This window comes from Salvelinus alpinus, chromosome 5 (assembly GCF_045679555.1).
Source record: "Salvelinus alpinus chromosome 5, SLU_Salpinus.1, whole genome shotgun sequence".
Lineage (NCBI taxonomy): Eukaryota > Metazoa > Chordata > Actinopteri > Salmoniformes > Salmonidae > Salvelinus > Salvelinus alpinus.
This window is the reverse complement of record NC_092090.1, coordinates 91,937,362-91,965,045: the sequence shown is the minus strand read 5'-3', so window position 1 is coordinate 91,965,045 and position 27,684 is coordinate 91,937,362. Positions and strand designations below refer to the sequence as shown.

The following is a 27,684-nucleotide window of genomic DNA, read 5'->3' as shown; positions in this document are numbered from 1 at the left end:
ATCTTAGAGACTGCTGCCCTATGTACATAGTCATTGAACACTGGTGTCGTGTCTTTGGCTATGCCGGATTAAGTGATATGACATGCTATTCTATAAAATCCTTTCTCTGTAATTAATATTACCTGATTGAGCTAATCATGTAAATGTAACTAACTAGAAAGTCGGGGCACAACTAAATAATATTTATAGAGCAGTTATCTTCCGAATAAACTCTTAAAGACCTAGTAATATTTTACATCAATAGCAGTCAATATTAATCGTCACCTTATTTCAGTCTCATCTGAAAGCTGTAAATTCTTGGTTATCTTCACGAACCCTGGCTAACAAGTTGAATCAGCAATACAAAATTGGGTTTAATTATTTATTTACTAAATACCTAACTAATCACACAGAATTACATATACACAGAATGAATCATACCTTGATTACAAATTATGTCATAAAGGAATACGTCCCTAGCGGACGGAACAGATATGACAGCTGGTTACACAAAGAAACGGGGGCTGGGTTTGAGTGAAAGAGCGGGAAGATTGAAGAACAAAGGGAGAAGCGATGTCTCTATCGGGCCGTAGGCAGCTAGTCTATCGTAAATACAGAATCTTATGCACTCTAAATTACCGGCCATTTGGAAAAGGAAAATGCAATAAATATTTACTCTGAGCTGCGCTTCAATAGGTTGGTGGTAGATGGAAGGCCGTGTTGCCCAACAGAGTCCTTTGTCCTTTGAAGAGTGTCTCTGGTGGTGAACGGGAAACGTTGTAGTGTCGTCGGTGTGGTAGACGGGATACTCTGTCTGTCCTCTCCTAGCCCACGTTTACAGCGGCTGCTGCTAACTCAACGGCTAGGAGGTATCACTTCTGTAGCGAATAAGAGTTCAAAGTTCATACCATTCGCAACCAAAGCTCACGCTGAGGTTGGCTTCGTTCTGTAGTTATTATCTGAATCCTTCTGACATCGGATCGTCATCCTAATGTACCCGGAACAGGAGGTTACATTTTCGTCAAGGGCTTATATAGTGGAGGGAGAAGGGTGTGTTTCATAGTTTATGGCCCATGTCTCTTCACGGGGACGGGCCACTGATTGAGCAGAGCCCTAACCTTATGAAAACCCAAATCTCTCATTTGGAAGTTAAAATTACATTGAATCTTTTCACCAATAATTTTATATTTAAACATTTAAATTGCACAACAATTCCATGTGAATCTGATAACTATAATGTGTAGACTTTCCCAGATACAGTTTAGGTCGTCCTGTCATCAGTCATAATGTCTCAGATGACAACCGAACTGACATCATATTCATTAAGTACCAACGCATATTTTCAACTGGTTCTATTACCGAAATATGGTTCCTTTCCCTCCACTTGTTTGATGTTCCCAGACTCTCTGTTTAACAAAGGCTATTCAAGAGTCCCTCTGTAGAGTCAAGAGAGAGGGAAGGGAGAAAGGTATTTATGGGGGGGGGGGGGGGTCCTAAACCTTACCCACAGGCCAAAGTCATGACACTGGTCACTTTAATAATGTTTACATACTGTTTTACCCACTTCATATGTACAGTTGAAGTCGGAAGCTTACATACACCTTAGCCAAATACATTTAAACTCAGTTTTTCACAATTCCTTATATTTAATCCTAGTAAAATTCCCTGTCTTAGGTCAGTTAGGATGACCACTTTATTTTAAGAATGTGAAATGTCAGAATAATAGTAGAGAGAATGATTTATTTCAGCTTTTATTCCTTTCATCACATTCCCAGTGGGTCAGAAGTTTACATACACTCAATTAGTATTTGGTAGCATTGCCTTTAACTTGGGTTAAATGTTACGGGTAGCCTTCCACAAGCTTCCCACAATAAGTTGGGTGAGTTTTGGCCAATTCCTCCTGACAGAGCTGGTGTAACTGAGTCAGGTTTGTAGGCCTCCTTGCTCGCACATGCTTTTTCAGTTCTGCCCACAAATGTTCTATAGGATTGATGTCAGGGCTTTGTGATGGCCACTCCAATACCTTGACTTTGTTGTATGCTTGGGGTTATTGTCCATTTGGAAGACCCATTTGCGACCAAGCTTTAACTTCCTGACTGATGTCTTGAGATCATATCTACATTATTTTCCTTTCCTCATGATGCCATCTATTTTGTGAAGTGCACCAGTCCCTCCTGCAGCAAAGCACCCCCACAACATGATGCTGCCACTCCCGTGTTTCACGGTTGGGATGTTGTTCTTCGGCTTGCAAGCCTCTCCATTTTTATGGCCAAACAGTTATATTTTTGTTTCATCAAACCAGAGGACATTTTTCCAAAAAGTATGATATTTGTCCCCATGTGCAGTTGCAAACCGTAGTCTGGCTTTTTTATGGCGGTTTTGTAGCCGTGGCTTCTTCCTTGCTGAGCGGCCTTTCAGGTTATGTCGATATAGGACTCGTTTTACTGTGGATATAGATACTTTTGTTCCTGTTTCCTCCAGCATCTTCACAAGGTCCTTTGCTGTTTTTCTGGGATTGATTTGCACTTTTCGCACCAAAGTACGTTCATCTCTGGGAGACAGAACACGTTTACTTCCTGAGTAGTATGACGGCTGCGTGGTCCCATGGTGATTATACTTGCGTACTATTGTTTGTACAGATGAACGTGGTACCTTCAGGCGTTTGGAAATTGCTCCCAAGAATGAACCAGACTTGTGGAGGTCTACAATTTTTTTTCTGGGGTCTTGGTTGATTTCTTTTCATTTTCCCATGATGTCAAGCAAAGAGGCACTGAGTTTGAAGGTAGGCCTTGAAATACATCCACAGGTACACCTCCAATTGACTCAAATGATGTCAATTAGCCTAACAGAAGCTTCTAAAGCCATGACATCATTTTCTGGAATTTTCCAAGCTGTTTAAAGGCAAAGTCAACTTAGAGTATGTAAACTTCTGGCCCACTGGAATTGTGATACAGTGAATTATAAGTGAAATAATCTGTCTGTAAACAATTGTTGGAAAAATTACTTGTGTCATGCACAAAGTAGATGTCCTAACCGACTTGCCAAAACTATAGTTTGTTAACAAGAAATTTGTGGAGTGGTTGAAAAATGAGTTTTAATGACTCCGACCTAAGTGTATGTAAACTTCTGACTTCTGTATTCTAGTCAAGGCTCATTCAATGTAACTACTGCTGTACACAGCTTTTCTATTCATATGCTGCCCATACGGTCTATTTCACAGCATTATATACATATACTGTGTATATATATTCATATTCCGGACTCATTCTGATATTTATTCATTTCTTTATTTACATTTTTGGGATTTGTCTGTATTGTTTTGCATTGTTAGGTATTACTGTTTCAGTCGTTCTCTTTGTTGGTTTTGTTATTCAGTGTTCAGTATTATTAATAAATAATGAACACTTACCACGCTGCGCATTGGTCACCTTCTTCTTCAGACGGCCGTTACAAGTGGTACCCATCTCTCAGCTTTTGACTAACAGAGGTGAGGAAAATGCTTTGTTATTGTTTCAATTAACTCTTCTAGCTTTAAAGGTATAATCTGCAATATTTACAATAAATGTAAATGTAAATGGTCATTTCAACATACAGTACCAGTCAAAAGTTTTGGACACACCTACTCATTCAAGGGTTTTTCTTTATTTTTTACTATTTTCTACATTGGTTTTAACCGAATCATAACACAAAATGGAGTTATGTTTTGCTTGTAAATAGTGTTTTTGTAAACAAACCATTTATATCCCTATTCCGCATTTACAGCAAACCAAGTTGCAAGGCTGACATTTGTCTGAAATAAGAATGAAGGAGTGAAATATTTCCCTTAAAAAAAGGTCCTACAGGATTCATGTAAAATTTTCCAGTATGATATTTGTTCCTGCAAGAATTCTCTTTTTTCTTTTTTCTTTTTTTTACTTCTGAAGGTTGTCCCACAGAAAAATGCACTCAAAATCCTGTAGGATTTTCCTTGCAGGATTCCTGTAGGACTTGTTGTAAGGGTTGATAGAGGTAAGAAAACATGATAAACTTACCTGGCATGTGAGATACCTTGATCACCCAGGACAACGCTCGACCATTGCACTCAGGCCGTGCTGACTTCTGTGAATTCTACAAATGTGGGAATCTCGACTGCATAATTTTTGGTAGTGGGGGACTGCGTCTACGCTCTCCCTTGATAAAAGAAATTAAAACATTTAATGTTCATACAAATTATAGGCCCAGATCAGCATCATTGATTTACCCATCGCTGTCAGCAGTGAGGAGGATAGTCCAAGGAAAAGAGAAAATTAAAGAACTATACAGAATTCTTGCCTCTGGGGGTGCTCTTGAGCCAAAATGGGTCTGTTCCCTAAATGGACAGAAATATTGTCCAGAAATTACTTTTTTGGACATAAAGAGTACAACTCCCTTGTTGTTTTTTTAATCAATATTGGGGAATGACTTGGGAATTGGTCCCAATACACTGCATGCTATTTTAGTTGACTGTGTGAGGACCAGCATTGTTATTTTTTTATTTAACTAGACAAGTCAGTTAAAAGAACAAATTATTATTTACAATGACAGCCTACACCGGCCAAACTCTGACAACACTGGGCCAATTGTGCACTGCCCTATGGGTCTCCCAATCACAGGCGGTTGTGATACAGCCTGGAATCGAACCAGGGTGTCTAATGATGCCTTGAACACTGAGACGCAGTGCCTTGTGCCACTCGGGAGCCCCAAGTTATGAAGGCATGAGGATATTGAATAGTGTAGCAAGTAAGGAATTATAATTTAGAATACTGGACATGAACCTTCTTCTGATGGTCTAAAGGTCAGCTATTTTGGTCAGGCAGTTGGTCAACCATGGTTTGCCAGTTCTGTGATAAGAAATTGTGTAAAATAATGCATTTTAAGAATGTATTTGCACCATATGTTTGTTAGTATTAACTGCCAACATTCCATTCAAACAATGCATTCAATACACAGCCATACACTGGCTGAAATCAGTTGATGGTAGGACTGATATTGTATCATATAATAGCACTCACACCTTTCCAAGCAAAACACAATTTGAGACATTTATGGTCTGTTTACGTATATATTTTAGAGACTACTTATACATAAAATTTGTATAAAACCTGTATAAACTGTATTTATAATTATATGACACGATTTTAGGTTGACAAATAATTATATTACATAATTTCTGATAAATCACAGGCCTTACTTATATTTTCCTGTGGAAGAAAAATCTGGATTATGTTGTACAACTGACTAGATATCTCCCTTTCCCTATACTGGTTAGGATTTCTCCCTGACCAATATGGCTGCCATTTTCTATCCATTCTGGAACTGCGAGTGTTTAACATAAGCTCCTCTCCGTATGTAGAGGGCATCCGTAAAGGGCAAACACATTCTGCAAACAGCATCGTCATTGATGAAATCACGCACCATCAATTACTACAATAACCACAATCCATAGCACGGTTTCATGACCGTCTCACGGGAGAGGAGCGCCACTAGCTAACTCTATACCACAGTTAGCTAAATGGTTTAACATGTGTATTTAGCATATTATTTGAAATTGTCCGTTATTTTACTTTTTGCAAGACGAATAGCTAGCTACCAACGTGACTGAATGACAGACTGCATGCTAGCAGTCATATGATAGCAGGTCGCAATGCATTCATGAGTCAAACCAAACGACGAGAAGTAAGTGCATTTTGACACTAGGCTAGCTAGCTGTAACGTTACATTTCGGATTTCGCCCAATAGTGCTGTATACTATAACGTAATATTTTGTATCGAAACTGCAGCTAAGTAGTTCATTTAGTTGACGATAGCTAGCTAGTAAGCCTGTAAAGACGCAACAACATGGCTAGCTAGGTAGCTTAGCTATGGGAAACATCTGTAATCTATGTATTATTTACAGTGACTCCCGATGTTGTGTCCCAAAGCTAGGTAGCCTGCTCGTGCCTTTGCTAGCTAGCTAGTTGGTTGTTGCGTGAATTGACTTGATAGTTGATCACTTGTTTATTGATAGCTATATCTTTAAAAAAAAATCACAATGATAGACAATATGTTGCTTTTATTTAGCTAAATGGGTTGCTATCTGTCATCTATTTCCGAGTGATGGTGTCACGTGAGTTGGCACACGGAACTTGCTCACCTCTTTCCAGTTTAGAAACGATTGTTATGCCGGTGTCCGTTCTAACTTGCGGGCCAAACACCTCTACATTCAGGTTGGTTTTCCATGTAGGAGCGGTGATTTCATGGGATGAGGGGTGTAAATTATCCAATGGGCTAATGTCTCAACATTGTCATTAGCTAACTAACTAGCTGTCATTAGCTAACTAACTAGCTGTAATCTTTAGCTACAGCTAGCTACCTGCTACTGCTAGTTTGCTGTCATTGGCTAGCTAGGTATGTAGTAATTTTGTTTACCAGCCTAATGTCACTGGTTTTGCTAGCATAGGTCCAATCCATAGAAAAATATCACCCAATTATTGCTCTTAGTTAAATTAATGTCTATCGCTAATCTTGTGATCTAATTAAGTAGTGCAGTGCACACAACATGGATTACTTGCTAATCTAGCAATGTTGTACTGTACCAAGTTATCAACCTAACGTTAGTTGTCTCACTAACTGACATGTCTGGTGATGTTTGCCACTGAAGATTGTCTTGCTGAGAATATGACATTGAGTGCGGTGGCTACAAGTTACCTAGCTAGTGTCTTAACTGTCAGTAGCACAACTAACAACGGACGTGTTTCTCTTTCTCACAGGGGAACTGACTTTATGATTTGAAGCACAATGACCACGTCATTGCATTGGTTTCTCATGAATTTGTCCTGGATCAAGGCCACATTGTGAGGGCAGGAAGACAGCGTTACAAAGGACCATGAATCTTCACCAAGTCCTTACTGGGGCTGTCAACCCAGGGGACAATTGTTTTTCTGTAGGTAGCATAAACAACCAACCATTCACGGTAAGATATTTCAGGCAGTCAGTCTCCCTACATTTTAAGCATGCTTTGGGAGTGTTCCGTGCTAGTCCAGCAGCACTGCTCAGAGAAGAGAATCTGATACTATACCCACAGTCTTTCACTGAGCCGATCAATATCAGACTATTTTTGTCTCTGTCCTCTAGTGCAGGCAAAAGTTACATTGTGCTGCTTATGCCGTGTTGACAGTCTGCATTTTGTCCGTATATTTATTCATGGCATTAGTATGCATACTACAGATATCATCTGCTTGTCAGTGTCATACAATGCAAAGTCATACTAGAAGTTCAACTTTCATTAAATCACGCTTGACAGTTCTTTATGATTATTGTCCTAACTGAGTGACATTCCTCCCTCATCCCACCCTCTCATGTGATAGGCATATGCCTCTGGCTGTGACGTTGTGATTTTGGGCAGTGACTTTGAAAGGCTACAGATCATCCCAGGAGCGAAGCATGGGAACATCCAGGTGGGATGTGTGGACAGCTCACTACAGGGAGGCCAGGTAAGAGACATTGTCTCTTGTATTACTTGTTTAGTGTAGTTACTGCAACTTATAGACGATGCTGTTTGGCGAAGAACCAGTTGAGTTTGCATGCTACTATGACCATATTTGTATATCCATGCCATATTGTTTACATGGCCGTTGCTTTGTATCAATATTGACCATCAATTTGCTATAGGCTATATTGTAGCTAAACCTTTAGCAATATTGAGCATTTATTTGCTATATTGTTTCTAAACAGCAAAATATGTGAATTATGATGCAATATTACAAATGTTGAACGATCCCCCAAATCCGGGTAAATTTTAACAAGATGGAACACAGCACAGCAACTCAAGAGAAGCGGGCCTTTTGTTCTCACTGTAATGCCATATTGCCTAAAATCTGTTTAAATCTTATCAAAATGCCATGTTGCCTGGATCCATTGTGTTTGTCCTAGGTCAACAATGCATTTTAAGCTGTGTACGAGTCATTGAGCTTGGCCAGCTACACCCGTCGATAGATATCACAATATTTCAGAAAAAGGAAATGAAGAAAGAGAAACAAACTTAGCCAGCCAATACACGGTGGGAAAATGTTGTATGTTGTGACTCAGACTCACTAGTCACTACTCATGACATGTAGCTCTCCTGACTGTTGGAAAATTGTCATTATTAGACACAACCTGTATTATCTAAGGAAGTTAGCCTATAGTTATTTTTGAGCCTGACTATGGACTACCTCGTTTTAGATCAGCCAGTAACTTGCAGAGTTAGAAAGAGGAATCGAGTATATTGGCCTAGTTGTTAAATATTGGGTCTGGTGCAGATTTCAAATTATGCAAAGTAGACATTTAGCATGTGGTAAAATGCTTAACCCTTTACACTCATGGGAATTGGCCTATATGATAAATTGAAATGTTTCTTACAGAATAAATATGAAAAGCATATGCATAACCATGGTAGCAATTGACAGGGAACAGTTTGGAGATTGTGGGAAGAGTATTCGACCAAAGGTGAGGACACAACAGTTCACCTGACACGAGACTGAATCCGAACATTAACACTGTTGATTTTATGTGCATTTTACATTTACTGTACTTTTCGCCGCATTTGTTGATAAATCATAAGGTACTCTGGTTACTTTCAGTAACATGATAAGAATGTTTATGGAAAATGTGGGGTAGATGCAACATAAAACCATAAAATTACAAAGGTTTGAGTGAGAGGAGTAACTGGTGTCTCCAAGTGTCCACACATCTCTCCATAGTGTGCCCAGTTCCTAAGTAATTTTCTCTCTCTCTCTCTCTCTCTCTATATATATATATATATTTTTTTTTTACTCAAAGAAAAGTCTTCAACAATAAGGTGTTTTTGTTGTTTACTCTCCAAGCTGTGCCGTTGAACTACAGCGAGCACACTTGTAGTTGTTTTGTTTGGAACTCAGTCCTGCATCCCCGCCATCACACAGTTACTGTTTACGTAATCCAAGAACGGTCCGTTATGAATCGCAATCTGGGTCAAGCGGGCATCATTTTGAAAGCTTGTTCTGTTGTCAACAGGACTAGCATGACGGTGTTAGGCTTTCAGATTGCCATTCATAAAAAGTAGTCATGAGTGCATTTAGGTGCTTGAGAGGATCAAGTCTGTATCAGCGCAGTCCCTTTTTATAGTGCAAAGAGCCTGCTCTACTTACTCATTCATCGCTAGAGCTGTCTGCGCTGCATTAGCTCCCTAGTCCCCACATGCTGCACAGAAGTTAACTTGAATAATGCAACACGTTATGTTGAAACGGTTCGTTACTGTCTGCAAAGACAATGTCCACACAGGCTAGAACACATACAATGCAAGACAATGCAGGTGGCTTCCAGCTTTAATAGTAAGTTAATAGAAGTCAGATTCCACAGCCACATTCTGCCTAACAAATTGTCATTCATTTCCTATACAGGCACACTTAGAAAATATGAGATTGCTTATTCTATAGAAGGGTTGGTTGTCTAGCAACATTTGACGCGTGCGCAATTATGGGGCAAAACAGACGCGGTTGGCTTAGATTGATGACATGTAAAACTATATTTCGTCGCCAATGTTTATTGAACACGTAAATACATTTGCACAATGAGCACTTGTTGTCAAATACCTCGTTACAGTTGTTTGTTAGCGAATTTTACCCATATTAGCATAGACATGAGGTCAGTCAAAATAAGACATGGTATGAAGAACAAAATGAAACGATTCCCCACATGGCAGTTTCTTGTCGTTCTCGCCATCCAGAATCACTACAACACACGGACTTCTGCCCCATAGAAGCGTGTGCATTGTTTACGTGACGGTGTCAGCTAACCCATCTATGCAAATGTTGTGAACTTACTACTTTATTGTGCTGATTATCTTATCAGTTGCCAATAAAATAGTCCTAAATGGAAGGGATTGTCATTTGTAGCCCAATGGAATCAGCTAAAACAAGCTCAATAACTCAATGCATGCACACACTCCTATTGAATAATATGCATTCACCTGTATTGTGAATAGACCTAGGCTACATCTTGATTTACACAGTTTATCAATAGATATTAATCATTCAAATAAATGATTACCAATATATTGTTTTGAAGTTACAAAGTCAAATTGATTGTATCATTTACTCAATTCATGCATATATGGTTGTCTCCAAAAATTTGACAATGTTCAAATGTAATGATATTGAAGTAATGATTTAACAGAGCTGTAGCTGAGTTTATCTGTCTGGATCAAGTGCCATTCTGTGACTTTGGCTAATATGTAGTTTTTTTTTTTTTTGTGGTATCGTTTTGATATTCAGTATTGTGATACTAAACCTGGTATCGATATGGAAGTCAAAATTCTGGTATCATGATAACACTAGCGTGTGCCACAGTGAATTTTCTTAATAATAGACAGACTAATTCGGTTCAGAACAACCCTTGTAAATGTACATCAAACATAGTGATCATAAACTGACCCTGTATATTACATGAGTTTTATAATGTGGAAATGTGCACTTTTGGACTCACAGGTATTTGGCTTGCTTGTATGACATCACAGGGGTATTTATTATAATCCTAAATGTCTCATCTTTCAAAATACACCGTTTACATAAGGAAACCATTCAGGTAGCCTAGTGGTTAGAGCGTTGGGCCTGTAACCCAAAGGCTGCTAGATCGAATCCCCGAGTTGACAAGGTAAAAATCTGTCGTTCTGCCCCTGAACAAGGCAGCTAACTGACTGTTCCTAGGCCGTCATTGTAGATAAGAATGTGTTCTTAACTGACTTGCCTAGTTAAATAAAAAAAAGAATACAATTTAAATTAATTAATTAGGCCCTAATCTATGGCTGTATTCACATGACTGGGAATACAGATATGCAGAAAGGTAGGTGCGTGGATCAGAAAACCAGTCAGTATCTGGTGTCACCACTATTTGCCTCATACAGCACAACATCTCCTTCGCCTTGAGTTGACCAGGCTGTTAATTGTGGCCTGTGGAATGTTGTCCCACTCCTGTTCAACGGCTGTGCAAAGTTGCTGGTTATTGGCGGAAACTGGAACACGCTGTCGTACACATCGATCCAGATCATTCCAAACAGACTCAATGGGTGACATTTTTGTTGAGTATGCAGGCCATGGAAGAACTGGGACATTTTCAGCCTCCAGGAATTGTGTACGGATCCTTGAGACATGGGGTCATGCATTATCATACTGAAAAATGAGGTGATGCTGGCGGATGAATGCCATGACAATGGACTTAAAGCATCTCATCACGGTATCTCTGTGCATTCAAATTGCCACCAATAAAATGCAATTGTGTTCATTATCTGTAGCTTACAGTGCATTCGGAAAGTATTCAGACACCTTGACTTTGTCCACATTTTGTTACATTACAGCCTTATTTCTCATCAATCTACACACAATACCCTATAATGACGAAGTAAGAACTGAAATATCACATTTACATAAGTATTCAGACCCGTTACTCAGTACTTTGTTGAAAGGGAAATCAGAGAGGTGCGGGGGGCTACCTTAATCGACATCCACGTCTTCGGCGCCTGGGGAACAGTGGGTTAACTGCCTTGCTCAGGAGCAGAACGACAGATTTTTACCTTGTCAGCTTGGGGATTCGATCCAGAAACCTTCCGGTTACTGGCCCAACACTCTAACCACTAGAAGCACCTTTGGCAGCGAATACAGCCTAGAGTCTTATGTATGACACTACAAGCTTGGCACAAAAGGATTTGGGGAGTTTCTCCCATTCTTCTCTGCAGATCCTCTCAATCTCTGTCAGGTTGGATGGGGAGCGTCGCTGCACAGCAATTTGAGGTCTCTCCAGAGATGTTCGATCGGGTTCAAGTCCGGGCTCTGGCTGGGCCTCTCAAGAACAAAGACTTGTCCCAAAGCCTCTCCGGCTTTGTCTTGACTGTGTGCTTAGATTCATTGTCCTTTTCGAAGGTGAACCTTCACCCCAGTCTGAGGTCCTGAGTGCTCTGGAGCAGGTTTTCATCAAGGATCTCTTTGTATTTTGCTCTGTTCATCTTTCCCTTGATCCTGACTAGTCTCCCAGTCCCTGCCGCTGAAAAACATCCCCCACAGCATGATGCTGCCTCGACCATTCTTCACTTTAGGGATGGTGCCAGGTTTCTTCCAGACGTGATGCTTGGCATTCAGGCCAAAGAGTTCAATCTTGGTTTCATCAGACCAGAGAATCTTGTTTCTCATGGTCTGGGAGTCTTTATGTACCTTTTGGCAAACTCCAAGCGGGCTGTCGTGCCTTTTACTGAGGAGTGGCTTCCTTCTGGCCACTCCACCATAAAGGCCTGATTTGGTGGAGTGCTGCAGAGATTGGAGAACCTTCCAGAAGGAAAACCATCTCCACAGAGGAACTCAGTGACCATCGGATTCTTGGTCACCTCCCTGACCAAGGTCCTTCTCCCCCGATTGCTCTAGGAAGAGTCTTGGTGGTTCCAAACTTCTTCCATTTAAGATTGCTGGAGGCCACTGTGTTCTTGGGGACCTTCAATGCTGCAGACATTTTTGGGTACACTTCCCCAGGTCTGTGTCTCGACATAATCCTGTCTCGGAGCTCTACTGGAAAATTCCTTCGACCTCGTGGCTTGGTTTTTACTCTGACATGCACTGTCAACTGTGGGCCCTTTATATAGGCAGGTGTGTGCCTTTCCAAATCATGTCCAATCAATTTCCAGAATTTACCACAGGTGGACTCTAATCAAGTTGTAGAAACATCTCAAGGATGATCAATGGAAACTAGATGCATCTGAGCTTAATTTCGAGTCTTAGCAAAGGGTCTGAATACTTAAAGGTATTTGGTTTTTATTTTTTATAAGCAAACATTTCTAAACCTGTTTTCGCTTTGTCATTATGGGGTATTGTGTGTAGAGGGGGAAAAAATAATAGAATACATTTTAGAATAAGGCTATAACGTAACAAAATGTGGAAAAAGTAAAGGGGTCTGAATACTTTACGGATGCATTGTATGCCTGCCCATACCATAACCCCACCGCCACCGGGATTCATCCGTGAAGAGCACACTTCTCCAGTGTGTCAGGGCCACTGAAGTTGACTACGGAGTCAAACTGCAGTCAGGTCAAGACCCTGGTGAGGATGACGAGCACGCAGATGAGCTTCCCTGAGACAGTTTGTGCAGAAATCCTTTGGTTGTGCAAACCCACAGTTTCATCACAGGTGAAGAAGCCGGATGTGGAGGTCCTGGTCTTACGTGGTCTGCGGTTGTGAGGCTGGTTGGACGTACTGCCAAATTCTCTAAAACGATATTTGAGGCAGCTTATGTTACAGAAATTAACATTAAATTATTTGGCAACAGGTCTGGTGGACATTCCTGCAGTCAGCATGCCAATTGCAAGGTGCAGCTGTGTAATGATCACGCTGTTTAATCAGCTTTTTGATATGCCATGCCTGTCAGGTGAATAGATTACCTTGGCAAAGGAGAACTGCTCACTGACAGGGATGTAAACAAATTTGTGCACAAAATTTGAGCGAAATAAGCTTTTTGGAACATTTCTGGGATCTTTTATTTCAGCTCATGAAATATGGGACCAACACTTTACATGTTGCGTTTATATTTTTGATCAGTATGCATAGGCCTGTTTAATTTACAGCATTTACCTCCCTCAGACAGCAAAACATTTGCAAAAGTTGCCCAATTAGTGGGAGGGATATGCTTGTCACCCAAGTTCTGAACATCTGTCAGTCAAAACCCATACACCGACGTGAACCGCAGAGCCAGAGTTCTGACGTCATATAACACATGTTACTGTACAGCCATTTCATTCCAATTTAAAAATGTATCAGTGTCAAAATCTATTATGTTCAACCCGTATACAGATATGAGTGTGTAAAGGGCTACAGTAAAATTACATTACGTTTCTAAGGTTGTCAAGAAATGTTTTATAATTCATGTGGTTATTTACAATTTGTGAGGATGCTATTACCACAACTATCTTAAGTCATAATTACAGTACTCCTATCTTTAATCATCTTCACTCTAACCAGTAGGCTGCAGCTCACAGTCCTTTTCAAAAGTCACAAGTATTGTGCTTGGTACTTGTTATGGTATAATGAGAGTGAGAAGGTCAAGCCTTCATATTGAATAAAATGTCCCTTCTCTTCAATTGCTGCTGACAGGTTGCAGCTTCCTATGGAAGTATTGTCTGTGTCTTTGAGCCGGTTCAGCTCATGAACCAGAAGGACAGGACATCATCAGTAAGTGCTATTTGTATTGATTCTCTAATAGTAATTGATTCTCTAATAGTAATTGATTATTACTGACTGCAGTGTAACTTCCTGATACAAATAATATGTGAGGAAATGTATTAATTTATTGTTCCTAATGACTTGGTATTGACAATTTGGATTTGATCGTTTGAATGCTTGTGTTCTTACAGGAACTGAGCTACCAGTGGCAGAAGAGTGGACAGTTTGTTTTGCAGTCCATAGTGCGTAACCTGGCCTGGGACCCCACAGGTAAATTCATTATTCTATGTATATTTGGTATCTTTTCAAATGCCACTCGAACATCTGAGCTATCTTTGTTACAGGTGCATAGTAACAGTTGAATAACATGAGAAAAAAATAAGAAACCCCACACACTGCTCTTGATAGTATCTCTGCTCTGTAATAAGCTTTATGGATCCAGGTTAAGATTACACACTGCTCTTGATACTATCTTTGCAAATTAAAACGTCCTGTGTTCTTTAAAAATAATCTTCTCTCTCTCCATTGTCTGATCTTTGTTTTATATTTTGCACACAGGCACTCGTCTCTTAACTGGGTCCGCTAGCCTCCAGCTGTGGTCCAATATCAGCGATGGTTTTGATGAGGAAGGGGAACAGACAGACATGACCATTGGTGACCCTCAGTGTCCCTGGAGGTGTATCTGGCACTGCAAGTAAGAACTGCACTATGAAATAGTCCAAATGTAGCCTGTTTAGAAGAATAAAAAAAGATTCCCCAAAAAACATTCTCATGGATCCATCTGATGTATTGTTGTGTTCCCCTTATCTTAATAGAACCGCCTCCCCAATTCAGCTCATGAAGTTCTCTCCAGATGGAGAATTCTTTGCTACTGCTGGACAGGTGGGTGGCCTTTGGTGTCCATTCATGCGCATAAAGATGTTCCTTTTTTTAAGTAAAGACCTTACAGAGAAACGCATTCTAACAACAGCTATGTAATCCTTTGTGTACTAACTCCCAGTGATGCCGTTGTTTTCAGGACGACTGTCTGGTCAAAGTTTGGTACGGCACCAGCAAATGGCAGTCTGGTGTGACCAAGCTGTTCACCCCACCGGAGCACAACGCTCAGGGCGAGCTCGACTTCTCTTTTGTCTACCTGGCACACCCACGCTCTGTAACAGGCTTCTCCTGGAGGAAGACCAGCAAGTACATGCCACGGTAAGGCCCGTCGTTAAGTCTTTAGAGTATGTTTCTCCATACCTGACCTGATGGAGTTGTGTCCTCTGTGTTTTTCCCTCCAGGGGTTCAGTGTGCAATGTTCTACTGACATGCTGTAAGGACAGTGTGTGTCGCCTGTGGGCCGAGACCCTGCTTCCCAGTGACAGCTTGCTGTCCGGACACACGCTCAGTCACGTTAATAATAACGGACAGAGCAGCGACTCACTGAAATCGTCAGGCAGCAAGAAGACTCCCTCTCGTATCAAAACGCAGGACAGGAATCCCCTGGAGGTAGGAAGAATGTTTCCACCGCATAGTCCATCAGGCTGGTGAGAAGTTAAGAGAGCGTAACAGGCTTAGAGCTAAAAGGATATCTGACAGGAAGCTCGTTTTCCAGGCTTCGCAGCCCTTGAGAACATCACTAAAAAAATCTTGTTTCTATACAGTACATCCATTAATTAAAGTACGTCTGTTCATTTTGCGGACAAATGTTATCTTGTTTTTTGTTGAGGTGCTCTAGTAACTAATTATATGATCAGATGCATTGCCTTCACTTTAGTTGTGTAAAGAACATTTCCTTATTGGAAGACTGTCATTACATGGTTATGCATCTTGCCAGAAAATATTGAGGAGCAAGGGACGAATTACATTGCAGGAAAAATAGATATGCAAATGTATATTAAATGCCCAGAGGAAAGTCTGCTAACATTGCTGAGTTATTCATTAACATCACTGACTGCGATATCAGAGGTACTATTTTAGTTCCGGTCTGGTTTTCCAAAGCAAATGAGAGCGAGATCCCTACTTAGGAGCCATTTTGTTGCTTCAGTTGAATCTGCAGGAGTCGTGGAGAGCCCCGTTGAGAGGTGTGGCCCAGCCCTCCCTGACCGGCTGCCTTCCCACCCAGCAGAACAGTCACCACAACCACAAGACCAACAGCGTGCCCCATGCCAACGCTCTCTGCCACTTCCACATCGCTGCCAGCATCAACCCTGCCACAGGTACCGCACGCAAACAGTGGTTCAGTGCCATTAAGTTCAAGGATGTTTACGTTGTTTACATTGTTTAACAGTTCATTTTAGGATAACAGAGCCTGTCGTAAACCCCTTCTGTACTTCATGCATAAGAATGACAACGCAGAGGTTATGCCTAAGAATCAATAATATAAGGCCCTCTAACTGACCGTTAGTGATGAAGGGTGGAATTGATACAGTTACATAACGGGATATTATTTTTGACAATATATTGTATCGTTTTGACAACATCGTGATATTATTAGGCAGTACCTGCACCAAAATACCAGTATTTTTCATTCATAGCTTGTACTCCATCTTTTTTTTAAATGGGGAGCTAATATGTTTCCCACACTTATTTCCATGACTGATCAAAACTTGTTTTTTTATGGCTCTCGCTTCCTTCTGCAGCAGACATATTGTGAGCAGTGTTTGGACCATGGAATCGCAATAAAATCACAGTATTGGATCGCAATACGTACACAATCGTATCGGCACCTAAGTATTGTGATATCGGTTCACTGACATTATCGGCCAATATAGCAGTATCGGATGATGATTCAAACGTTAAACGATATTCAATAAATGGGATGTAAAAAGGGAATCTCATGTTTTTCTGAACAATTGCGGCCATACTCATGATGTCATTGTCACAATGTATGAAATCAAGCATAGTTATTGAACAATTGCTCTTTTGGATGCCAATTCAGGATAATTCAGTTTGGGAAAATTACACTTTTTCATTTCCCCACTATGAAACAGTATATCGGCAGATATATCGGTAGGGTTACGATTTGTCCCCCCAAAAAATCGGAATCGATATCGGACCAAAAATACCACATCGGTCGGGCTCTAGAAAATATTGTATCGTGAGGTCCCTGGCAATTCCCAACTCTACTGATCATCACACATATTTAGGGGTAATGTGACCTGCCCAAGAACAACCAGGTAGAGGATTGCACGATTTCATACTGCGCCCCCCCCCCGCAGGTTTTTTCCCCCGACATCCCACCTGCTCCCACCAAATCTCTTCCAGCTCCTGTACCCAGTCCCGCAATGTTAATTACACATCTTCAAAACCTCCATCTTATGCATTATAATGTGCAATGAATGCATGATTTCATAAGACATTTGCTGGTTGGAATAAAGTCAAAGTCATTTAAAGCAGCCCAGACAGAAAGTCCCTGTTCACCTTGTAAACTTCCAATCACCTCAATTCAAACTGTCAGTAAGCGAATGGAAAGGCAACAAATAGGCTGTTGATAGGCTGACTAGTGCCCAATCATAATTGCCATTTATTTCATTACCTGTAGAAAATGATTAACATTCTTTCCAGTGAGAACTGCAAGCTGATAATTTATTTTATAATTCATCAGAAGTGGCCACAAACTCAATCACATCGGATAAAAAAATATATTTGCCACCACTACTGTTTGAAGCAGGCGTGAGCCAGTTGTGTAACAAGCCCCAGTTAGAGAAGAGGAGGCAGAATTACTGAGGGGGATTCATGTGATAAGTGGTTTTATAACAGATCACAGTGCATTTAAACGGCGATATGGCCATTATTAAATCATTTGCGGAAATAAAATAATATTTTCATCCTGAATTTGTATTTCTGACCGTCCGTTGCCCGCCCGCAGCATGAACCATTCTGACCGCGCCGCACATTTCTCTGTCGGGCGATATGGGAGTCCCAGGGTAATGCAGGGCTCTGCAACCAGGACCAACTCTGGGCACAAATGACTGTACACCAGTTAAGTGATCCAGTATTGGTGTGTTGTTTGGAGCAGATATCCCCCTGCTGCCCTCTATCACGTCGCTGTGTGGGGGAGATGACGAGGAGCCTGGCGGGCCCTTCACCGTGCACTGGCTCAACAACAAGGAGCTGCTTCTCACCCTGGCCATGGAGGTGTTCCTGCAGCAGCTCAGAGGCAGTGTGGAGCAGAACCACTCGGAACACTCCCAGGAGGGTAGGTACTAAGTAGAGAGCAGGGGTGGATTCATTAGGACACAATGTTTTGCAATGGAAAATGCTTTGTAAAGAAAACAAGCTTTTTTTAATTGGACAAGTTCATGTTAGTACCTCAGAGTTTTGACTGTTTGCTTAGGTTTGGTTCCTAGTGAATACACCAGGGGTAGGCAACGCTTGTCCTGGAGATCCTTGCTAATTAGTGACCTTAATTCATCCATCAAGTAAGAGTGGAACAAAAACCCGTAGTCACCCGGCCCTCCATGGAATGTGTTTGACACATGTGCCCTAAATGATTGCATTCTCACACTTTACCAGATTGCACAACATGTCATAGAGCAATATAATAAACTTTTTTAGAGGCAATCTGCAGTTGCTTCATCCAATTTGGAATTAATGAAATGTACCCACTGTTTCTTGAACAATATAACATATAACTGCCTCATGAGCTTAGTTCAACTGTCGTACCTCATCAGAACCCAAAATAAAAGCTTGTTTTACTCCACTGTTTGTAAACAAAGTAAATGTAAAGAAACACTATATAGTCACAAAACAGGGTTAAAACTATAATTTTGTCATGGATGGTCAGCCCTTGCATCTGTAGCTCTATGAATTTGAGTGGTTACATTTCTCCAGCCCTATCCCTCAGCTGTTTAACGAAACGGTTGGGGAGATCGCTTTGTTATTGTTTCACCTGCTGATTGCGGCTTTAACCTAGAAATGAAAGGTCTTTGGATATGAGCTCTCCTGTGAGCTCTCCTGTCTGTCTGTCGGTCTCCCAGAGCCTGACTATGAGGAGGTAGAGGAGGCTTCTAGGCGAGCGGCCGAGCGAGGACCCGACGTGGCGTCCACCCACCTGCCTGCTGCAGCGGTGGAGCACCAGGTAGAGGTGCTACTGGAGGACTGGAACAGGGGGGCAGACATGCTGTTCAGTATCCACCCCATGGATGGCTCTCTGCTGGTGTGGCACGTGGACTGGCTGGATGAATACCAGCCTGGCATGTTCCGGCAGGTCCAGGTATGTTATCTTCATCAGTAAAGCAACCTAACTGACATTTCTGTTCTGCATCACAATACAGTGCCTTCGGCAAGTATTCAAACCCCTTGACTTTTTCCACATTATTTTACATTAGTCTTATTCTAAAATGTATTAAATAGTTTTTTCCCCTTCAATTCCCTATAATAACAAAGTGAAAACACTTTTTTCAAAAGATACCTTATTTACATAAGTATGCACCCTTTGCTATGAGACTTGAAATTGAGCTCAGATGTATCTTGTTTCCATTGATCATCCTTGAGATGTTTCTACAAGTTGATTGGAGTCCACTTGTGGTATTCAATTGATTGGACATGATTTGGAAAGGCACACACACCTGTTTATATAAGGTCCCACAGTTGACAGCAAAAACCAAGCCATGAGGTCAAGGAATTGTCCAAAGAGCTCTGAGACAGGACTGTGTCGAGGCACAGATCTGGGGAACGGTACCAAAAAATGTCTGCAGCATAGAAGGTCCCCAAGAACACAGTGGCCTCCATCATTCTTAAATGTAAGAAGTTTAGAACCACCAAGACTCTTCCTAGAGCTGGCCACCCGTTCAATCGGGGGAGAAGGGCCATGGTCAAGTTCCTCTGTGGCGATGGGAGAACCTTCCAGAAGGACAACCATCTCTGCAGCACTCCACCAATCAGGCCTTTATGGTAGAGTGGCGTGACGGAAGCCACTCCTCAGTAAAAAGCACATGACAGCCCGCTTGGAGTTTGCCAAAAGGCACCTAAAGGACTCAGACCATGAGAAACAAGATTCCTTGGTCTGTCTAAACCAAGATTTAACACTTTGGCCTGAATGTCAAGCGTCACGTCTGGAGGAAACCTGGCACCATCCCTATGGTGAAGCGTGGTGGCAGCATCATGTACTACTCCCTTCACAGAACGGTGCCAACTGGCTCTAACCAGAATAGAAAGAGGAGTGGGAGGCCCGGTGCACAACTGAGACGCCTCAAAGGTCCTCAACTGGCAGCTTCATTAAATAGTGCCCGCAAACACCAGTCTCAACGTCAATAGTGAAGAGGCGAACTCCGGGATGTACCGGGAGTTCCTCTGTCCAATATCTTTGTTCTTTTGCCCATCTTAATCTTTTATATTTATTGGCCAGTCAGATGGCTTTTTCTGTGCAACTCTGCCTAGAAGGCCAGCATCCCGGAGTTGCCTCTTCACTATTGACGTTGAGACGGGTGTTTTGCGGGTACTATTTAATGAAGCTGTCAGTTGAGGACTTGTGAGGTGTCTGTTTCTCAAACTAGACACTAATGTACTTGTCCTCTTGCTCAGTTGTGCACCGGGGCCTCCCACTCCTCTTTCTATTCTGGTTAGAGCCAGTTTGCACTGTCCTGTGAAGGGAGTAGTACACAGTGTTGTATGAGTTCTTCAGTTTCCTGGCAATTTCTCGCATGGAATAGCCTTCATTTCTCAGAACAAGAATAGACTGACGAGTTTCAGAAGAAAGGTCTTTGTTTCTGGCCATTTTGAGCCTGTAATCGAACCCACAAGTGCTGATGCTCCAGATACTCAACTAGTCTAAAGAAGGCCAGTTTTATTGCTTCTTTAATCACCACAAACGTTTTCAGCTGTGCTAACATAATTGCAAAAGGGTTTTCTAATGATAAATTAGCCTTTTTAAAATGATAAACTTGGATTAGCTAACACAACGTGCCATTGGAACACAGGAGTGATGGTTACTGATAATGGGCATCTGTACGCCTACGTAGATATTCCATAAGAAATCAGCCGTTTCCAGCTACAATAGTCATTTACAACATTAACAATGTCTACACTGTATTTCTGCTCAATTTTATTTTAATGGACAAATGTTTTAGCTTTTCTTTCAAAAACAAGGACATTTCTAAGTGAACCCAAACTTTTGAAGGGTGTTGTATGTAAATGTGATATTTCTGTTTTTTATTTGTAATAAATGAGCTGTTTTTGATTTAACATTATGGGGTATTGTGTTTAAATTGATGAGGGGGAAAACTATTAAATCAATTTTAGAATAAGGGTGTAACGTAACAAAAAGTAATGTGGAAAAGTCAAGGAGTCTGAATACTTTCCGTAGGCACCGTATATGTATGTGATCTCTGATGGATTGACCTACCCTGTCATAAAAAAAGTATCAGTAAAGTTGCATAACTGACATTTCTATGGTTTCTGCTTCACAATAGAACATAACATTTTCTGAGTCAAGATCACTTATGCAGTCAAAAAGCAAGCCGGGAACTACCGCTCAGAATTTCTTTCAAAAATGACTACATATTTTATAGATTAACATAATACAAACAGTTTTGGAGGAATTAGGTTTGTGCAGTAGGCCTAATACATTATCACAGCATATTGTCTGTATGCCTGGCCTTTCAATATTGTTCTTCTCAGACCATATTTTATTTCAAATCTCAAGCTTTGGTAACAAAATAGATCACTTGGTGTAGCGCTTCCGAGGCACAGCTGAGCAAAAATTGAAATAATTAGCTTTTTATTTTACTGGACTGATGGTACCTGTATCTCATGGTCATGGTGGTTTCAAGACAACTGTGAAAAAAGAACATCAAATCATGTCAGTGATCTTCAGGTCTGAGCTCTGGAAAGATGCCCGAGTTTCCGAGTTGGATGACCATTCAAAAAGATTCTTCCAAGTCAGAACTTGTTTTTTTCCCCCCAGAGTTCCTAGTTGTGTTGAACACTATATTAGTCTCAGCGGAGGGACCATAGGGAGGGGAAGCAGTCTTCCACCTGACGGCTAAACTCGAGTCGCACCGCATCCAAATCGTACACAAATTCATGTTGTTCCTATGACCAGAGAAAGTGGAATTCCTTGATATTAAAATAGACACAACGAGCTGCTAATAATAAAGAACACAGGGCTATTGATACTTAGCGACTCGTTCATTGCAGCGCAAGTGGAAGTAGAGATGTTTTGTAATGGTGTTGAATAAAAAGAGAAACAAAAACAGCAGCTCTTTGCTGTGTTCTTTGACATTCTCTCTGGTCTTTTATAAAGTTATGAAATCTAATGTAGGTTAATATTAAAGTTTGCTGTGGCCGGGGTCATGGAAGCTATAGGCATGGTGATTTGGAGCTATCCGATTGGCCAGCGCAGTAGATGTACTCAATTTAGCCACAGATCTTCTGGTCTGCTGAGTAGGCAGATTTTTTAAAATATTTTCAGGCAAATGAAATGGTTCAAAACCGAACACTTTGCCTAACCGGTGCACAGGGCTTCTGAATCAAGGGCACCTACCGCTAACAGCGCAATACAAAAACAAAAAAAACGCAAGCCTTTATTGTTGGCTTTTCTACAGAAATGTGTGGTGAGGCCTCCCGAGCGGCGCAGCGGTCTAAGGCACTGATCTGGGTTCGATCCCGGGCTGTGTTACAGCCGGCCTCGAACGGGAGACCCATGAGGCGGCGCACAATTGGCCCAGCGTGGTTACTATTTACTGTATGACAAATTATTACTACTACTAATATTATTAATACAAATGTCTAAGACACATGTCAAAAAGAATAACACATTGGCTTATACTCCCCTATCATCTTGGCGACCTTACTGCAGAGTTACGAGGTCAGGGAGTTAGAGGGCTAATCCTCCAGCAGACCCAATCTGGTGAGATTTGTATTGAAGCAAGACCAAAACAATACACACACAACAACATGCACTTCTTCCCTTTTGACATGACTTATATCGTGATTTATGCATCCAAAAATAACAACACCACCACGATTGGGCCGAATCACACACAGGACTATTGATCAATTATAAACTTCTTCCTAATTATCAGCGTTTACAAATTACATTTAAATCTCACCAAATGTCTCTAGCCTTTCTAGTGATGGGAATCAGGCCTCACCGGGTCATGCAACCCTATTGAGTGTTTCTTTCCCTGTACCTCACTCATTATTTAAAAACGTTTAAAACATTTTGTGTACCAGGTTTACATTGGGTTTTTCAGTAAATTTCTTATAAAAATAATTTACATGTATACAACCAAAATTCGGACAATAGATACTTCAGAAAATGTCATTTGTGTGCCCTTTTTAAGGCGCATCCTTTCTAATCTGTGAAAACCCACTAAAACCAAAAGAAAAAGACCCCACACAATAAATCACAGTATTAACACCACTAACAAATATTCATAACACGTGGGTTGTGTGGGTGCTGGCTTATGTGGTAAAATGTAGGATAAAAACAAACAAATTGGCCAGGCCTTACTTAATTTGGGAGCTCCCTTAACAGCTGGATCCGGGCACCTTTGTACTGTGTAGTACACAGTCTCAATAACGTCTCTCCTAAGGCACCTGCCTCAGGAAGCCTTTCAAATGAAGAGATAAAGAATCATTGGTAAACTTAGTCAGTCCTAACAATTCTTAATCGAGTTTACTACACCTTGGGCAGGAAATCTTGATAAAACCATGTGTATACAAAATCCTACTTCAGACACATTAGATGATAGTGTCCCGTTAAGTGGAATAGGCACCTTCTAAAGTAAACAATCCCAGAGGCCCTTTCTTGTAATCTCATAATGTTGACCTGTTGCATTGACATATGTCCTGCACTGACTGTCCCTGTGACATAAACTAGTCAAAATATGAAACCTGTTGTTTTGACATCTGCTAGGTGTCCTTGTGCTGGCTTATCAGCTCAGTATTCAGGTACTACAAATATTTACTTGGATCTACTTACATTTTGGACACAGTTCCACGTAATGGAAACTGATTGTTTTAGATGGCATTACCTTCTTACTTAAATCACTGGTGTTACACAAACGATAGGATTGAGTAATGATAATTGGACATTTTCAAAAACGTATATTTTTCAATTATTCATACCTCTGTCCCAATTGTCCCACTATGTCCCTTACAGCCTGTTTTGAGTTCAGTGAGTAGCACTTATTTTCACTGGTGGGTTATCTATTTGTCCACAGGAAGCTTATCTCTAACCAAAACACCAGATGGCAGTCTCTAATGTATTGTCCCAATGCTTAATCCCTCCATTTGTCATGTGACCTTTTTATTGAAACATTGTCTTCTTCAAATTACTAAGATATTGCATTATTAGAGTGCTTTCTGGAAGCCACTAATATTACCATTTACTTTGTTGATTTCACTAGTCTCCATATCTGTTTCCTTCAAGACCCTCCCAATCATTCCATAGTAAGTCTGGCACCTGAGACAGTATAAACTGGGAGGGAGTGTCAGACCCCTACTCCTCCTGGGGGAGTGGTTCAGGACAGACTGGGAGGCAGTGTCAGACCCCTACTCCTCCTGGGGGAGTGGTTCAGGACAGACTGGGAGGCAGTGTCAGACCCCTACTCCTGGGGGAGTGGTTCAGGACAGACTGGGAGGCAGTGTCAGACCCCTACTCCTCCTGGGGGAGTGGTTCAGGACAGACTGGGAGGCAGTGTCAGACCCCTACTCCTCCTGGGGGAGTGGTTCAGGACAGACTGGGAGGCAGTGTCAGACCCCTACTCCTCCTGGGGGAGTGGTTCAGGACAGACTGGGAGGCAGTGTCAGACCCCTACTCCTCCTGGGGGAGTGGTTCAGGACAGACTGGGAGGCAGTGTCAGACCCCTACTCCTCCTGGGGGAGTGGTTCAGGACAGACTGGGAGGCAGTGTCAGACCCCTACTCCTGGGGGAGTGGTTCAGGACAGACTGGGAGGCAGTGTCAGACCCCTACTCCTCCTGGGGGAGTGGTTCAGGACAGACTGGGAGGCAGTGTCAGACCCCTACTCCTCCTGGGGGAGTGGTTCAGGACAGACTGGAAGAGAGTGTCAGACCCCTACTCCTCCTGGGGGAGTGGTTCAGGACAGACTGGAAGGGAGTGTCAGACCCCTACTCCTGGGGGAGTGGTTCAGGACAGACTGGAAGACAGTGTCAGACCCCTACTCCTCCTGGGGGAGTGGTTCAGGACAGACTGGGAGGCAGTGTCAGACCCCTACTCCTCCTGGGGGAGTGGTTCAGGACAGACTGGGAGGCAGTGTCAGACCCCTACTCCTCCTGGGGGAGTGGTTCAGGACAGACTGGGAGGCAGTGTCAGACCCCTACTCCTCCTGGGGGAGTGGTTCAGGACAGACTGGGAGGCAGTGTCAGACCCCTACTCCTCCTGGGGGAGTGGTTCAGGACAGACTGGGAGGCAGTGTCAGACCCCTACTCCTCCTGGGAGAGTGGTTGAATTTGTCTGCTTACACATTGGTTTAATATCTCATTGTTTTGGGTATCAACAAAAACTCAATCTGGGGTACAATAAATTGTAGCATTAAGTCATTTTTATTTAACTAGGCAAGTCAGTTAAGAACATTATTATTTTACAACGACGGCCTACCCCAGCTAAACGCTCCCCTAACCTGTGCCAATTGTGCACCGCCCTATGGTACTGCCAATCACGGCCGGTTGTGATACAGCCCAGGATCGAACCAGGGTCTGTAGTGACGCCTCTAGTACTAAGATGCAGTGCGTTAGACCGCTGCGCCACTTTGGGGTTTTAGTTAACAGAAAATGGGTATTGTTTCAAAATGTATTACCGGGGTGGAGGAATCCCATAAGCGTTTATAATTTTATTGGTTGGGGGTAAATCAAGTCCCGTACCTTTACCAAAAGTTGATATGCGCCAATCTTTAGACAGACCCGTTTAGACAGTCATACAACGCTTTAACCTTATCTTTATCAAATGATCCATAAAGGGACCACCCTGAACTTCTCAGAATACGTTTCACACCACTTACGTAAGTCTACGTGTGGGTGTGCAAGTTGTATATATATTTCTTTTTTTTTTCAATGTTACTTAATAAAATCTCTAGTAAACCATTATACATTCATACACCATATTCAGTAATAAACTCAGCAAAAAAAGAAATGTCCCTTTTTCAGGAACCTGTCTTTCAAAGATAATTTGTAAAAATCCAGATAACTTCACAGATCTTCATTGTAAAGGGTTTAAACGCTGTTTCCCATGCTTGTTCAATGAACCATAAACAATTAATGAACATGCAACTGTGGAACGGTCGCTAAGACACTAACAGCTTACAGACGGTAAGCTGTTACAATTAAAGTCACAGTTATGAACTAAAGAGGCCTTTCTAGTGACTCTGAAAAACACCAAAAGAAAGATGCTTAGGGTAACTGCTCATCTGTGTGAACGTGCCTTAGGCATGCTGTAAAGAGGCATGAGGACTGCAGATGTGGCCAGGGAAATAAATTGCAATGTCCGTACTGTGAGACGCCTAAGACAGCGCTACAGGGAGACAGGACGGACAGCTGATCATCCACGCAGTGGCAGACCATGTGTAACAACACCTGCACAGGATCGGTACATCCGAACATCACACCTGCTGAACAGGTACAGGATGGCAACAACTGCCCGAGTTACACCAGGAACGCACAATCCCTCCATCAGTGCTCAGACTGTCCGCAATAGGCTGAGAGAGGCTGGACTGAGGGCTTGTATTCCTGTTGTAAGGTAGGTCCTCACCAGACATCACCGGCAACAACGTCACCTATGGGCACAAACCCACCATCGCTGGACCAGACAGGACTGGCAAAAAGTGCTCTTCACTGACGAGTTGCGGTTTTGTCTCACCAGGGGTGATGGCCGGATTCGCGTTTATCGTCAAAGAATGAGCGTTACACCGAGGCCTGTACTCTGGAGCGGGATGGAGTTGGAGGGTCCGTCATGGTCTGGGGCAGTGTGTCACAGCATCATCGGACTGAGCTTGTTGTCATTGCAGGCAATCTCAATGCTGTGCGTTACAGGGAAGACATCCTCCTCCCTCATGTGGTACTCTTCCTGCAGGCTCATCCTGACATGACCCTCCAGCATGACAATGCCATACTGCTCGTTCTGTGCGTGATTTCCTGCAAGACAGGAATGTCAGTGTTCTGCCATGGCCAGCGAAGAGCCCGGATCTGAATCCCATTGAGCACGCCTGGGACCTGTTGGATCGGAGGGTGAGGGCCATTCCCCCCAGAAATGTCCGGGAACTTGCAGGTGCCTTGGTGGAAGAGTGGGGTAACATCTCCCAGAAAGAACTGGCAAATCTGGTGTAGTCCATGAGGAGGAGACGCGCTGCAGTACTTAATGCAGCTGGTGTCAGCAGATACTGACTGTTACTTTTGTTTTTGACACCCCCTTTGTTCAGGGACACATTCAATTTCTTTTAGTCACATTTCTGTGGAACTTGTTCAGTTTGTCTGTTCTTGAATCTCGTTATGTTCATACAAATATTTACACATGTTAAGTTTGCTGAAAATAAAAGCAGTTGACAGTGAGTT

The 27,684-nt window shown here is 42.0% G+C and overlaps 1 protein-coding gene and 1 pseudogene across 6 annotated transcripts in view; both read left to right on the top strand.

Annotated features, from left to right (window-relative positions):
- Positions 1-4,002: 4,002 nt before the first annotated feature.
- Positions 4,003-4,153, top strand: LOC139577402 (U1 spliceosomal RNA; annotated as a pseudogene).
- A 1,258-nt stretch (positions 4,154-5,411) lies between these two features.
- Positions 5,412-27,684, top strand: part of LOC139577215 (dmX-like protein 1) — a 58,715-nt gene continuing 36,442 nt past the window's right edge. For 5 of the 6 annotated variants that reach the window (XM_071404168.1, XM_071404167.1, XM_071404166.1 and 2 more), the window contains exons 1-12: positions 5,412-5,673; positions 6,747-6,949; positions 7,344-7,469; positions 14,121-14,198; positions 14,381-14,459; positions 14,748-14,883; positions 15,005-15,071; positions 15,208-15,386; positions 15,470-15,677; positions 16,216-16,387; positions 18,190-18,369; positions 19,151-19,386. In XM_071404168.1, coding sequence (XP_071260269.1) covers positions 6,863-6,949; positions 7,344-7,469; positions 14,121-14,198; positions 14,381-14,459; positions 14,748-14,883; positions 15,005-15,071; positions 15,208-15,386; positions 15,470-15,677; positions 16,216-16,387; positions 18,190-18,369; positions 19,151-19,386 — 1,548 coding nt within the window. In that variant the 5' untranslated portion in view covers positions 5,412-5,673; positions 6,747-6,862. Of the gene's footprint in view, positions 5,674-5,720; positions 6,204-6,746; positions 6,950-7,343; positions 7,470-14,120; positions 14,199-14,380; positions 14,460-14,747; positions 14,884-15,004; positions 15,072-15,207; positions 15,387-15,469; positions 15,678-16,215; positions 16,388-18,189; positions 18,370-19,150; positions 19,387-27,684 lie in introns of those variants that run through there. The other variant, XM_071404165.1, reaches the window with a different exon arrangement.